Source organism: Oncorhynchus masou, chromosome 13 (assembly GCF_036934945.1).
Source record: "Oncorhynchus masou masou isolate Uvic2021 chromosome 13, UVic_Omas_1.1, whole genome shotgun sequence".
In the NCBI taxonomy this organism is placed as follows: Eukaryota; Metazoa; Chordata; class Actinopteri; order Salmoniformes; family Salmonidae; genus Oncorhynchus; species Oncorhynchus masou.
In genome coordinates this window covers 49,454,997-49,469,628 of record NC_088224.1, presented here as the reverse complement: position 1 = coordinate 49,469,628, position 14,632 = coordinate 49,454,997, and the positions used below count along the sequence as shown (strand labels likewise).

General features: G+C 45.6%; 1 protein-coding gene across 6 annotated transcripts in view; it reads right to left on the bottom strand.

The window, feature by feature from the left end:
- LOC135552480 (DISP complex protein LRCH3-like) overlaps window positions 1–14,632 on the bottom strand; it is a 75,763-nt gene that overhangs the window by 34,642 nt on the left and 26,489 nt on the right. For all 6 annotated transcript variants that reach the window (XM_064984141.1, XM_064984139.1, XM_064984140.1 and 3 more), the window contains 4 exons: window positions 13,654–13,790; window positions 13,374–13,483; window positions 9,140–9,233; window positions 1,096–1,216 (listed from right to left, as the gene is read on the bottom strand). In XM_064984141.1, coding sequence (XP_064840213.1) covers window positions 1,096–1,216; window positions 9,140–9,233; window positions 13,374–13,483; window positions 13,654–13,790 — 462 coding nt within the window. The remainder of the gene's footprint in view (window positions 1–1,095; window positions 1,217–9,139; window positions 9,234–13,373; window positions 13,484–13,653; window positions 13,791–14,632) is intronic.

Below are 14,632 nucleotides of genomic sequence, written 5' to 3'. Positions count from 1 at the left end.
CTTTTTCCGGATTAACTACATAATATCGACCGAAACATGGCAAACGTTGTTTGGAATCAATCCTCAAGGTGTTTTTTCACATATCTCTTCATTGATATGCAGTTCGTGGAAGCTTGCTTTCCTCTCTGTATCCCATGGAAAAATACTGGCAGGTGACTTTTGCGCACCAATTTCGGCGCAGGACACCGGGCGGACACCTGGTAAATGTGGTCTCTTATGGTCAATCTTCCAATGATCTGCCTACAAATACGTCACAATGCTGCAGACACCTTGGGGAAACGACAGAAAGGGCAGGCTCATTCCTCTCGCATTCACAGCCATATAAGGAGACAATGGAAAACAGAGCCTCAAAAATCCTTGTCATTTCCTGGATGCCATCTCATCTTGGTTTTGCCTGAAGCTCACGTTCTAGGGCACGCACAGAGAATATCTTGGTATTTCTGGACACGTCAGAGTGTTTTCTTTCGAATGCTATCAATTATATGCATAGCCGAGCATCTTTTTGTGACAAAATATCTTGTTTAAAACGGGAACGTTTTTCATCCAAAAATGAAATAGCGACCCCATAGATGTAAGAGGTTAATGTGTGAAAGTTACATATTTAAAAAAAAATAATAATAATAATTTTGCGCACTGCCTTTTCAGCGGAATGTTGTCAAAGGGTTGCGCGAGAAAGGTTAATCAGCTGCTTGATATGCCACACCTGTCAGGTGGAAGGATTATCTTGGCAAAGGAGAAATGCCCACAAAAAGGGATGTAAACAAATTTGTGCACAAAATTGGAGTGAAATAAGCTTTTTGTGCATGTGGAAAATTTCTGGGATCTTTTATTTTTGCTCATGAAACATGGCATTTATATTTTTGTTCAGTGTATATTTCCACAGATGTATAATATTATTAGCCTGAAATCCAGGCCCATTGTGCTACCATTCCACTCCTTGTACTCTGTGTCATATGTCAAAAAGTCTGACATGACAAGGAGTGGCAGGGAGAGACATGCTAAACCGACGGACTGGTTCCCAAGCTAGAAAACCATAGAATAATACTGGAGATACACTAGAGTACAGTACACACACAGACAGGCCTTGATTCTCACATGTGCCGTTGGTAACCGGATGGGAGCCAGTTGTCCTGTGCTCCTCCCTCTCCCTCCGCTGTCTCTGTTCTCTGGTGATCTCTGCCACACGCAGTGGCAGGTCTGGCAACTCATCTGTGGGCTGTAGGTACACAAGGAATGAAAGCGAAAATGGATGGGAGAGGAATAAACACATGAATGGAGAGATTAGCTTCAACATAACTGAAATATTACACTACCTTGCAATCATAGAACCTTTGTGATTGCTCTGTTTCCATTCATGATAACTGACGTGTGCACGTGTGTGGTGTCGGGCTGTGATGATCATGGAATTTTGGATAATGTCTATCACCACAGTTGTCATAATTGTCATCTTTGTTAAATGTTTTGCGCTTGTAATGCAACATAATGCATCTTTGACAATTATCGACAACACAGCTTTGGAGACACCCCTGTCTTAAAATGTAATGGTTTTGACCGCTTGGAACTCAGTCCATCTGTCATTTGGGACGCACTAAGAACCTTCAGCGGTGTCATTACATGTAAAAACTTGATATGGAAAAGAGTTCCATGTAGTCATGTCTCTGTGGAGTAGAGTACATTTCCTGGAGTCTGTTCTGGAATTGGGGACTGTGAAGGGACCCGTTGTGGCATGTCTAGTATGCATGGGTGTCTGAGCTGTGTGCTGGTCGTTCGAAAAGACAGCTGGGTGTGGTCAACATGTCAATACCTCTAACAAAGACATGTACTGATGCAGTCAGTATCTTCTCTACTTTGAGCCAGGAGAGGTTGACATGCACATCATTGATGTTCATTTTCTGTGTACATTTACATTTAAGTCATTTGGCAGACGCTCTTATCCAGAGCGACTTACAATTTAAGGGTCAGACATGTTGCTCTGTTCTGGGCCAACTGTAATTTGCTTGACCATATTTGCTTGACCACCACTTGACCATATGACTGGTCCAGGTGACAAAATTAGGGCCTGTAGGACTTTTGTTGATAGAAATGTCAAGAAAGAAAAGCCGTGCTTTATTACGGACAGACTTCTCCCCATCTTAGCTACCATTGCATCAATATGTTTTTCCCATGACAGTTTGGAACCCAGGTTCACAGCAAGCAGTTGTCTACTGTCATGACGTTGGCCTGGGGATAAGTTTATGACAGTCAAATACCTCTTCCCCCCCGTTTCTCTCTTTACCCTACTGATATTACATTTGCAAAACCCTTGGTTAACAGAGATTCCGGGAACATCAGAAGGTGGAGGGGGGAAGTGAACTATATACTGGTAATCCGACCAATTGAACATATGCTGTGGTACTTAATGAATATGATGTCAGTTCGGTTGTCATCTGAGACATTCTCATCAATGATAAGATGACAAACTCTACAGTGGAAAGTCTACACATCAGAGTTATCGGATTCACATGGAATTGTTGTTCAATTTAAATGTTTGAATATTAAATTATTCGTGATGGGATGAAATGTGATTTTAGCTTCTAAAATGTAAGATAGGGCCCTGCTCAATCAGTGGCCCACCCCTGTGAAGGGACATGGGCTATAAAACTTTTCAAAGACGCCCCTCTCTCCCTTCCTATATAAAGCCTTGACGACAATGTAACCTGCTGTTCTGAGGATGTGAGGACGACGGTCCGATGTCAGAATGGTTCAGATAATAACTACAGAATGAAGCCAACATCAGCGTGAGCTTTGGTTGCAAATGGTATGAACTTTGAACTCATATTCACTACAGAAGTGATACCTCCTAGCCGTTGTGTTAGCAACAGCAGCTGCAAACGCAGGTTAGGAAGGAACAGACAGAGTATCCTGTCTACCACACAATGTTACTACAACATATCCAATTTACCAGCAGAGACATTCTTCAAAGGACATAGGACTTGGTTGGGCAACATGGCCTTCCATCTACCACCAACCTTCCCGAAGAGCAGCTCAGAGTAAATATTTATTGCATTTTCCTTTACCAAATGGGAGGTAATTTAAAATGCATCAGAGTGTATTTACGATAGCACAGCTTCTCCCGGTATCCCTCAGTCTTCCCGCTCTTTTACTCACACCCAGCCCCTTTTCTTTTGTGTAACCAGCTGTCATATGTTCCACCCGCTAATGGCGTTTTCCTTTATGACGTAATTTGTAATCAGTTATGATTAATTATGTGTATATGTAATTCTGTGTGATTAGTTAGGTATTTAGTAAATAAATAATTAAACCCAATTTTGTATTGCTGATTCAGCCAGGGTTCGTGCAGATAACCAAGAATTTACAACTTTCAGATGAGACAGAATTAAGGTGACGATAAATATTGACTGCTATATTGAGGTAAAATATTACTAGGTCTTTAAGAGTTTATTCGGAAGATAACTGCTCTATAAATATTATTTCACGGTGCCCAGACTCTCTAGTTAATTACGTTTACATGATAAGCTCAATCAGGTAATATTAATTACGGAGAAATTATTTTATAGAAAAGCATGTCATATCACTTTATCCGGCATAGCCAAAGACACGACACCATCTTATGTGTGTCTTACCTAGTTGCCTGAACATCATGTGTGTGTCTTACCCAGTTGCCTGACCATCTTGTGTGTGTCTTACCCAGTTGCCTGACCATCTTGTGTGTGTGTCTTACCCAGTTGCCTGACCATCTTGTGTGTGTGTCTTACCCAGTTGCCTGACCATCTTGTGTGTGTGTCTTACCCAGTTGCCTGACCATCTTGTGTGTGTGTGTGTGTGTGTCTTACCCAGTTGCCTGACCATCTTGTGTGTGTGTGTCTTACCCAGTTGCCTGACCATCTTGTGTGTGTGTGTCTTACCCAGTTGCCTGACCATCTTGTGTGTGTGTGTGTGTGTCTTACCCAGTTGCCTGACCATCTTGTGTGTGTGTGTGTGTGTGTGTCTTACCCAGTTGCCTGACCATCTTGTGTGTGTGTGTGTGTGTGTGTCTTACCCAGTTGCCTGACCATCTTGTGTGTGTGTGTGTGTGTGTGTGTGTGTCTTACCCAGTTGCCTGACCATCTTGTGTGTGTGTGTGTGTGTGTGTGTGTGTGTGTGTGTCTTACCCAGTTGCCTGACCATCTTGTGTGTGTGTGTGTGTGTGTGTGTGTCTTACCCAGTTGCCTGACCATCTTGTGTGTGTGTGTGTGTGTGTGTGTCTTACCCAGTTGCCTGACCATCTTGTGTGTGTGTGTGTGTGTCTTACCCAGTTGCCTGACCATCTTGTGTGTGTGTGTGTGTGTGTGTCTTACCCAGTTGCCTGACCATCTTGTGTGTGTGTGTGTGTGTGTGTCTTACCCAGTTGCCTGACCATCTTGTGTGTGTGTCTTACCCAGTTGCCTGACCATCTTGTGTGTGTGTGTGTGTGTGTGTGTCTTACCCAGTTGCCTGACCATCTTGTGTGTGTGTGTGTGTGTGTGTGTGTGTCTTTACCCAGTTGCCTGACCATCTTGTGTGTGTGTGTGTGTGTCTTACCCAGTTGCCTGACCATCTTGTGTGTGTGTGTGTGTGTGTCTTACCCAGTTGCCTGACCATCTTGTGTGTGTGTGTGTGTGTGTCTTACCCAGTTGCCTGACCATCTTGTGTGTGTGTGTGTGTGTCTTACCCAGTTGCCTGACCATCTTGTGTGTGTGTGTGTGTGTGTCTTACCCAGTTGCCTGACCATCTTGTGTGTGTGTGTGTGTGTCTTACCCAGTTGCCTGACCATCTTGTGTGTGTGTGTGTGTGTGTGTGTCTTACCCAGTTGCCTGACCATCTTGTGTGTGTGTGTGTGTGTGTGTGTGTCTTACCCAGTTGCCTGACCATCTTGTGTGTGTGTGTGTGTGTGTGTCTTACCCAGTTGCCTGACCATCTTGTGTGTGTGTGTGTGTGTGTGTCTTACCCAGTTGCCTGACCATCTTGTGTGTGTGTGTGTGTGTCTTACCCAGTTGCCTGACCATCTTGTGTGTGTGTGTGTGTGTGTGTCTTACCCAGTTGCCTGACCATCTTGTGTGTGTGTGTGTGTGTGTGTCTTACCCAGTTGCCTGACCATCTTGTGTGTGTGTGTGTGTGTGTGTCTTACCCAGTTGCCTGACCATCTTGTGTGTGTGTGTGTGTGTGTGTCTTACCCAGTTGCCTGACCATCTTGTGTGTGTGTGTGTGTGTGTGTCTTACCCAGTTGCCTGACCATCTTGTGTGTGTGTGTGTGTGTGTGTCTTACCCAGTTGCCTGACCATCTTGTGTGTGTGTGTGTGTGTGTGTGTCTTACCCAGTTGCCTGACCATCTTGTGTGTGTGTGTGTGTGTGTGTCTTACCCAGTTGCCTGACCATCTTGTGTGTGTGTGTGTGTGTGTGTCTTACCCAGTTGCCTGACCATCTTGTGTGTGTGTGTGTGTGTGTGTCTTACCCAGTTGCCTGACCATCTTGTGTGTGTGTGTGTGTGTGTCTTACCCAGTTGCCTGACCATCTTGTGTGTGTGTGTGTGTGTGTGTCTTACCCAGTTGCCTGACCATCTTGTGTGTGTGTGTGTGTGTGTCTTACCCAGTTGCCTGACCATCTTGTGTGTGTGTGTGTGTGTGTCTTACCCAGTTGCCTGACCATCTTGTGTGTGTGTGTGTGTGTGTCTTACCCAGTTGCCTGACCATCTTGTGTGTGTGTGTGTGTGTGTCTTACCCAGTTGCCTGACCATCTTGTGTGTGTGTGTGTGTGTGTCTTACCCAGTTGCCTGACCATCTTGTGTGTGTGTGTGTGTGTGTCTTACCCAGTTGCCTGACCATCTTGTGTGTGTGTGTGTGTGTGTGTGTGTGTGTGTGTGTCTTACCCAGTTGCCTGACCATCTTGTGTGTGTGTGTGTGTGTGTCTTACCCAGTTGCCTGACCATCTTGTGTGTGTCTTACCCAGTTGCCTGACCATCTTGTGTGTGTGTCTTACCCAGTTGCCTGACCATCTTGTGTGTGTGTGTGTGTGTCTTACCCAGTTGCCTGACCATCTTGTGTGTGTGTGTGTGTGTCTTACCCAGTTGCCTGACCATCTTGTGTGTGTGTGTGTGTGTGTGTCTTACCCAGTTGCCTGACCATCTTGTGTGTGTGTGTGTGTGTCTTACCCAGTTGCCTGACCATCTTGTGTGTGTGTGTGTGTGTCTTACCCAGTTGCCTGACCATCTTGTGTGTGTGTGTGTGTGTGTCTTACCCAGTTGCCTGACCATCTTGTGTGTGTGTGTGTGTGTGTCTTACCCAGTTGCCTGACCATCTTGTGTGTGTGTGTGTGTGTGTCTTACCCAGTTGCCTGACCATCTTGTGTGTGTGTGTGTGTGTGTCTTACCCAGTTGCCTGACCATCTTGTGTGTGTGTGTGTGTGTGTGTGTGTGTGTGTCTTACCCAGTTGCCTGACCATCTTGTGTGTGTGTGTGTGTGTCTTACCCAGTTGCCTGACCATCTTGTGTGTGTGTGTGTGTGTGTGTGTGTGTGTGTGTGTGTCTTACCCAGTTGCCTGACCATCTTGTGTGTGTGTGTGTGTGTGTCTTACCCAGTTGCCTGACCATCTTGTGTGTGTGTGTGTGTGTGTCTTACCCAGTTGCCTGACCATCTTGTGTGTGTGTGTGTGTGTCTTACCCAGTTGCCTGACCATCTTGTGTGTGTGTGTGTGTGTCTTACCCAGTTGCCTGACCATCTTGTGTGTGTGTGTGTCTTACCCAGTTGCCTGACCATCTTGTGTGTGTGTGTGTGTGTCTTACCCAGTTGCCTGACCATCTTGTGTGTGTGTGTGTGTGTCTTACCCAGTTGCCTGACCATCTTGTGTGTGTGTGTGTGTGTCTTACCCAGTTGCCTGACCATCTTGTGTGTGTGTGTGTCTGTCTTACCCAGTTGCCTGACCATCTTGTGTGTGTGTGTGTCTTACCCAGTTGCCTGACCATCTTGTGTGTGTGTGTGTGTGTGTCTTACCCAGTTGCCTGACCATCTTGTGTGTGTGTGTGTGTGTGTCTTACCCAGTTGCCTGACCATCTTGTGTGTGTGTGTGTGTGTGTCTTACCCAGTTGCCTGACCATCTTGTGTGTGTGTGTGTGTGTGTGTGTGTGTGTGTGTGTCTTACCCAGTTGCCTGACCATCTTGTGTGTGTGTGTGTGTGTGTCTTACCCAGTTGCCTGACCATCTTGTGTGTGTCTTACCCAGTTGCCTGACCATCTTGTGTGTGTGTCTTACCCAGTTGCCTGACCATCTTGTGTGTGTGTGTGTGTGTCTTACCCAGTTGCCTGACCATCTTGTGTGTGTGTGTGTGTGTCTTACCCAGTTGCCTGACCATCTTGTGTGTGTGTGTGTGTGTGTGTCTTACCCAGTTGCCTGACCATCTTGTGTGTGTGTGTGTGTGTCTTACCCAGTTGCCTGACCATCTTGTGTGTGTGTGTGTGTGTCTTACCCAGTTGCCTGACCATCTTGTGTGTGTGTGTGTGTGTCTTACCCAGTTGCCTGACCATCTTGTGTGTGTGTGTGTGTGTGTCTTACCCAGTTGCCTGACCATCTTGTGTGTGTGTGTGTGTGTGTCTTACCCAGTTGCCTGACCATCTTGTGTGTGTGTGTGTGTGTGTCTTACCCAGTTGCCTGACCATCTTGTGTGTGTGTGTGTGTGTGTGTGTGTGTGTGTGTCTTACCCAGTTGCCTGACCATCTTGTGTGTGTGTGTGTGTGTCTTACCCAGTTGCCTGACCATCTTGTGTGTGTGTGTGTGTGTGTGTGTGTGTGTGTGTGTCTTACCCAGTTGCCTGACCATCTTGTGTGTGTGTGTGTGTGTGTCTTACCCAGTTGCCTGACCATCTTGTGTGTGTGTGTGTGTGTGTCTTACCCAGTTGCCTGACCATCTTGTGTGTGTGTGTGTGTGTCTTACCCAGTTGCCTGACCATCTTGTGTGTGTGTGTGTGTGTCTTACCCAGTTGCCTGACCATCTTGTGTGTGTGTGTGTCTTACCCAGTTGCCTGACCATCTTGTGTGTGTGTGTGTGTGTCTTACCCAGTTGCCTGACCATCTTGTGTGTGTGTGTGTGTGTCTTACCCAGTTGCCTGACCATCTTGTGTGTGTGTGTGTGTGTCTTACCCAGTTGCCTGACCATCTTGTGTGTGTGTGTGTCTGTCTTACCCAGTTGCCTGACCATCTTGTGTGTGTGTGTGTCTTACCCAGTTGCCTGACAATCTTGTGTGTGTGTGTGTGTGTGTCTTACCCAGTTGCCTGACCATCTTGTGTGTGTGTGTGTGTGTCTTACCCAGTTGCCTGACCATCTTGTGTGTGTGTGTGTCTTACCCAGTTGCCTGACCATCTTGTGTGTGTGTGTGTGTGTCTTACCCAGTTGCCTGACAATCTTGTGTGTGTGTGTGTGTGTGTGTCTTACCCAGTTGCCTGACCATCTTGTGTGTGTGTGTGTGTGTGTGTGTCTTACCCAGTTGCCTGACCATCTTGTGTGTGTGTGTGTGTGTGTGTGTGTGTGTCTTACCCAGTTGCCTGACCATCTTGTGTGTGTGTGTGTGTGTGTGTGTGTGTGTCTTACCCACTTGCCTGACCATCTTGTGTGTGTGTGTGTGTGTGTGTGTGTGTGTCTTACCCAGTTGCCTGACCATCTTGTGTGTGTGTGTGTGTGTCTTACCCAGTTGCCTGACCATCTTGTGTGTGTGTGTGTGTGTGTGTGTGTCTTACCCAGTTGCCTGACCATCTTGTGTGTGTGTGTGTGTCTTACCCAGTTGCCTGACCATCTTGTGTGTGTGTGTGTGTGTGTGTCTTACCCAGTTGCCTGACCATCTTGTGTGTGTGTGTGTGTGTCTTACCCAGTTGCCTGACCATCTTGTGTGTGTGTGTGTCTTACCCAGTTGCCTGACCATCTTGTGTGTGTGTGTGTGTCTTACCCAGTTGCCTGACCATCTTGTGTGTGTGTGTGTCTTACCCAGTTGCCTGACCATCTTGTGTGTGTGTGTGCCTTACCTCGTTGCCTGACCATCTTGTGTGTGTGTGTGCCTTACCTAGATGCCTGACCATCTTGTGTGTCTGTGCCTTACCTCGTTGCTTGACCATCTTGCATGTGTGTGTGCTCATTCTCACCTCGTTGCCTGACCATCTCTTGTCTCCACTGTCCACGCTATTGAAGCCAGAGTCCAGTGCGCCGTATGGCCGGCCAGGGTATAGCTCCTCCACACTAAGAGTACAGAAGATAAGATCACCTTGAGAACAGGACGTGGGTCAAAACACAACATCAAATGATTTCAGACACTTGAGCTGCAGAGATCACGGTTTCTTTTGCAGATGAGCCCTGCATGAACACATCAATAAACAACATTACACTTAACATACCTATATACACAATATATCAACAGGAAACAAAACACTAAAAGCAAAACACAATAATTTGAAACAAAGCAATTTATTGAGTTGCAGTACAAGTGCAAAATCAAGGAAGTCCCTTGACCCAGGTACGGTTTGTGTCACTGAGGAGTGGATATGTCTGTCTGTCAGAGAATGGGGACAGCGATAGTATCGACAGTGCACTTGGAAACTTCTCAGGCCACTTGACTTTGTCCACATTTTGTTACGTTACAGCCGCTTTCTAAAATGGACTAAATTTTAAAAAACATTCCTCGGTAATCTACACACAATACCCCATAATGACAATGCAAAAAATATGTATTTATAAGTATTCAGACCCTTTGCTATGAGACTAAGGTGCATCCTCTTTCCATTGATGATCATTGAGATGTTTCTACAACTTGATTGGCGTCCACTTGTGGTAAATTCAATTGATTGGACATGATTTGGAAAGGCACACACCTGTCTTTTTAAGGCCCCGTAGTTGCATATCAGAGCAAAAACCAAGCCATAAGGTCAAAGGAATTGTCCAGAGAGCTACGAGACAGGATTGTGTCGAGGCACAGACCTGGGGAAGGGTAATAAAAAAATGTCTGCCGCATTTAAGGTCCCCAAGAACACAGTGGCCTCCATCATTCTTAAATGGAAGAAGTTTGGAACCACCAAGACTCTTCATAGAGATGGCCACCCGGCCAAACTGAGCAATCGGGGGAGAAGGGAGGTCACCAAGTACTCAATGGTCACTGACAGTTCCAGAACTCCTCTGTGGAGATGGAAGAACCTTCCAGAAAGACAACCATCTCTGCAAAACCACCAATCAGGTCTTTATGGCAGGGATATCGACATGATTCCTCCAGATGTGACGCTTGGCATTCAGGCCAAAGAGTTCAATCTTGGTTTTATCAGACACGAGAATCTTGTTTCTCATGGTCTGAGAGTCCTTTTGGTGCCTTTTGGCAAACTCAGTGGGCTGTCATGTGCTTTTTACTAATGAGTGGATTCCATCTCACCACTCTTCCATAAAGGCCTGATTGGCGGTGTGCTGCAGAGATGGTTGACCTTCTGGAAGGTTCTCCCATGTCCACAGACGAACCCTGGAGCTCGGTCAGAGTGATCATCGGGTTCTTGGTCACCTTCCCGACCAAGTCCCTTCTCCCCCGATTGCTCAGTTTGGCAGGGCAGACAGCTCTAGGAAGAGTCAACTGTGGGCCCTTAGACAGGTGTGTGCGCCTTTCCAAATCATGTCCAATCAATTGAATTTACAACAGGTGGACTCCAATCAAGTTGTTGAAAGATCTCAAGGATGATCTATGGAAACAGGAAGCACCTGAGCTCAATTTCGAGTCTCATAACAAAGGGTCTTAATACTTACGTAAAAAGTATTTGTTATTTTTATTTGTAATACATTTGCAAAACATTCTAAACCGTTTCCGCTTTGTCATTATGAGGTATTGTGTGTAGATTGATGAGGCAAAAATTTAATACGCTTTAGAATTAGGCTGTAATGTAACAAAAATGGGGAAAAAGGGAAGGGGTCTGAATACTTTCCGAAACTCAGCAAAAAAAGAAACGTCCTCACTGTCAACTATGTTTATTCTCAGCAAACTTAACATGTGTAAATATTTGTATTAACATAAGATTCATCAACTGAGACAAACTGAACAAGTTCCACAAACATGTGACTAACAGAAATGGAATAATGTGTCTCTGAACAAAGGGGGGTCAAAATCAAAAGTAACAGTCAGTATGTGGTGTGGCCACCAGCTGCATTAAGTACTGCAGTGCATCTCCTCATGGACTGCACCAGATTTGCCAGTTCTTGCTGTAAGTATGTTACCCCACTCTTCTACCAAGGCACCTGCAAGTTCCCAGACATTTCTGGGGGGAATGGCCCTAGTCCTCACCATCTGATCCAACAGGTCCCCGATGTTCTTAATGGGATTGAGATCAGGGCACATCGCTGGCCATGGCAGAACACTGACATTCCGGTCTTGCAGGAAATCATACACATAATGAGCAGTATGGCTGGTTGTGTTGTCATGCTGGAGGGTCATGTCAGGATGAGCCTGCAGGAAGGGAACCACATGAGGGAGGAGGATGTCTTGCCTGTAACACACAGCTTAGAGATTGCCTACAATGAAAACAAGCTCAGTCCGATGATGCTGTGACACACCGACCCAGATGGACCCCAAATCGATCCCGCTCCAGAGCACAGGCCTCGGTGTAACGCACATTCCTTCGACGATAAACGCAAATCCGACGATCACCCCTGGTGAGACAAAACCGCGACTCGTCAGTGAAGAGCACTTTTTGCCTGTCTGGTCCAGCGCCGGTGTGTTTGTGCACTTAGGCGATGATGTTGCCAGTGATGTAAGGCAGATCCTCACCAGACAACAGGCCTACAAGCCCTCAGTCCAACCTCTCTCAGCCTATAGGGGACAGTCTGATGGAAGGATTGTGCATTCCTGGTGTAACTCGGGCAGTTGTTGTTGCCATCCTGTACATGTCCTGCGGGTGTGATGTTCGGATGTACCGATCCTGTGCAGGTGTTGTCACACGTGGTCTGCCACTGCGAGGACTATCAGCTGTCTGTCCCGTCTCCCTGTAGAACTGTCTTAGGCGTCTCACAGTACGGACATTGCAATTTATTGCCCTGGCCTCATCTGCAGTCCTCATGCCTACTTGCAACATGCCTAAGGCACATTCACGCAGATGAGCAGGGACCCTGGGCATCTTTCTTAGTGTTTTTCAGAGTCAGTAGAAAGGCCTCTTTCGTGTCCTACGTTTTCATAACTGTGACCTTAATTGCCAACCGTCTGTAAGCTGTTGGTGTCTTAACGACCGTTCCACAGGTGCATGTTCATTAATTGTCTATGGTTCATTAAACAAGCATGTTTAAACCCTTTACAAGGAATATCTGTGAAATTATTTGGATTATTACTTATTATCTTTGAAGACAGGGTGCTGAAAAAGGGAGGTTTGTTTTTTTTGCTGAGTTTATTATGTGACTGAAGGGAAAGGTGTGTGTGTAAAACTACTAGAGTGACAATGCAGGTCTGGATAAATAAACATGTGAGTTGCTTGGTTAGCTTATGTAAAGGAAATGTTACTTTGTGCATCTTGTCTTTGATGTCAGAAACATTCCTTGGTTCCTGCCTGTGCCTGGTAAAGATATGAGGGGCTGTCATGACCTCCTCCTTTAAACTATTTGGCAGAAAGCCCAGAACATGTTCTTTAAGTTAAGATAGGTGCCAGAAATGCCAGAACCAACTATGAAATATGCCTATATAAGGGAACTAAACGGGACTGGCCTGTTTGTGCTCCTGACAGACGTTCACTATAGTGCATCAAGTTCGTTGGAACCTCTCCAGCCCGCGGATAATAAGCAATGATTCATTTAAGTTTGACTTGAGTGTCCCTGTGTAAGACAGTCCACAACACCCACCTGTCGCAGAACCTTTTGAATTAGAAAATTATTTGCAAGGACATGTAGAGTTTTCTTATTGGACAAATTCAGGTTGGTCCCTCCCTGTTTTGACCTGCTTCGTTTCTAGTAAATACACCCCTGGGATCCAGTGAGCATGATTCATTTTGTATTTGAGTGTTTGCAAGGTTGTTGTTATGGTACCTCCCATTCTCAACTCCCTCTTTCAGCTGTGCTCCCCTCATAAACTCTACCTACCTGTCCACCTTCTCTTTTTAACACTCCCTCACTTCCCATTGATCTCAATTTCTATCTCTCCTCCCCAAACAGTTTCTAGTAAAGTACCTTTTAACATCTACAGAGGGCTCTGAGAAAGCAAGAGCGATTGTCGAGCACAAAATATAAAAATGATGGGGGAGAGATAAAAGTAGAGATAGACAGAAAAAGGCAGGGGCAGGGAGATTTAGAGGAAAGAGTGCCCCCTCTTTCTGCCTCTCTCCAGCTGTTCCTCTGCACACAGCAGAGGAAGTGTGTGCAAGTGTGTCTCACCAGGATCCGAAGGGGAGGGGTCTCCTGTCGTAGTCTGGGAGCTCAGGTGGAGTCTTGCTGGCCTCATTGTTCAGATACTTAAATATATGGATCATCCCCTTTATACAAATCTGGGAATGACAGGGAAAGAAACATGATAGACAATAGAAGGAACAGTTTCACTAGGTTATATTAACACGTGAGGTGCAGGTCAACTGTTTTGTCAAGCTGAGTGTGTATCCTAGTCACTGACTAGGAGCAAAAGGTGTGTTTGTATAGTCAGACTGTGTCCGTGTGTTACCTGTGCAGGTGGGTTCTGTAGTGGGTTGTTGTCCAGCACGATGCTCTGTAGGTGGCGCAGGTTGCGGTAACATACAGGGATGGATGTCACCTTGTTACAAGAGAAGTCCAGACGCACCAGGGGCAACTCAGACAGCTCTGTATGGACATAGGACATACAGGTTAACTTTAATCCCCTAGAGTCCATGTCTTCAATGCTTCCATTCTTGATACACACGGGAGACTTGAGCATAAAAAACCCAGCAGCGCTGCAGTTCTTGACTCTCAAACCTAGAACCTTCAACTATAACCAGTTCAAAGACACTTAAATATTTTGTCTTGCCCATTCACCCTCTTAATGGTTCATATACACAATCCATGTCTCAATTGTCTCAAGGCTTAAAAATCCTTAAACTTGTCTTCTCCCCTTCATCTACACTGAGGGGCGGCAGGGTAGCCTTGTGGTTAGAGCGTTGGACTAGCAAGTTTAAACTGACAAGGTACAAATGTCGTTCTGCCCCCGAACAGGCAGTTAACCCACTGTTCCTAGGCCATCATTGAAAATAAGAATTTGTTCTTAACTGACTTGCCTAGTTAAATAAAGGTTAAAAAAAATAAAATTAAAATAAAATTAAGTGGGTTTAACAAGTGACATCAATAAGGAATCAAATTTCACCAGGTGTCATATTTCATAAAGAGCAGGGGCTCTTAATGGTTTGTATACTCAGTGTTAATGGATGAAGTTAAGTGCCCAAAAAAGGGGGGTTAAATATTGGTCAACTAAATCCTGATCCTTCTTATTTAACCCCCCAACATGTGTTGTCAAGCTCTAACATGCCAGATTTATCTAATCAAGCAATTATGGTGTTTTTATTATTTCAAAATATACTTGTGTGTGGTCCAGGTGGTTGTGTGGGTGTGTGTGTGCGTTATTTTCAATGGCGGCCTAGGAACAGTGGGTTAACTGCCTCTTTGAGGGGCAGTTAACATGTTGTCCACCC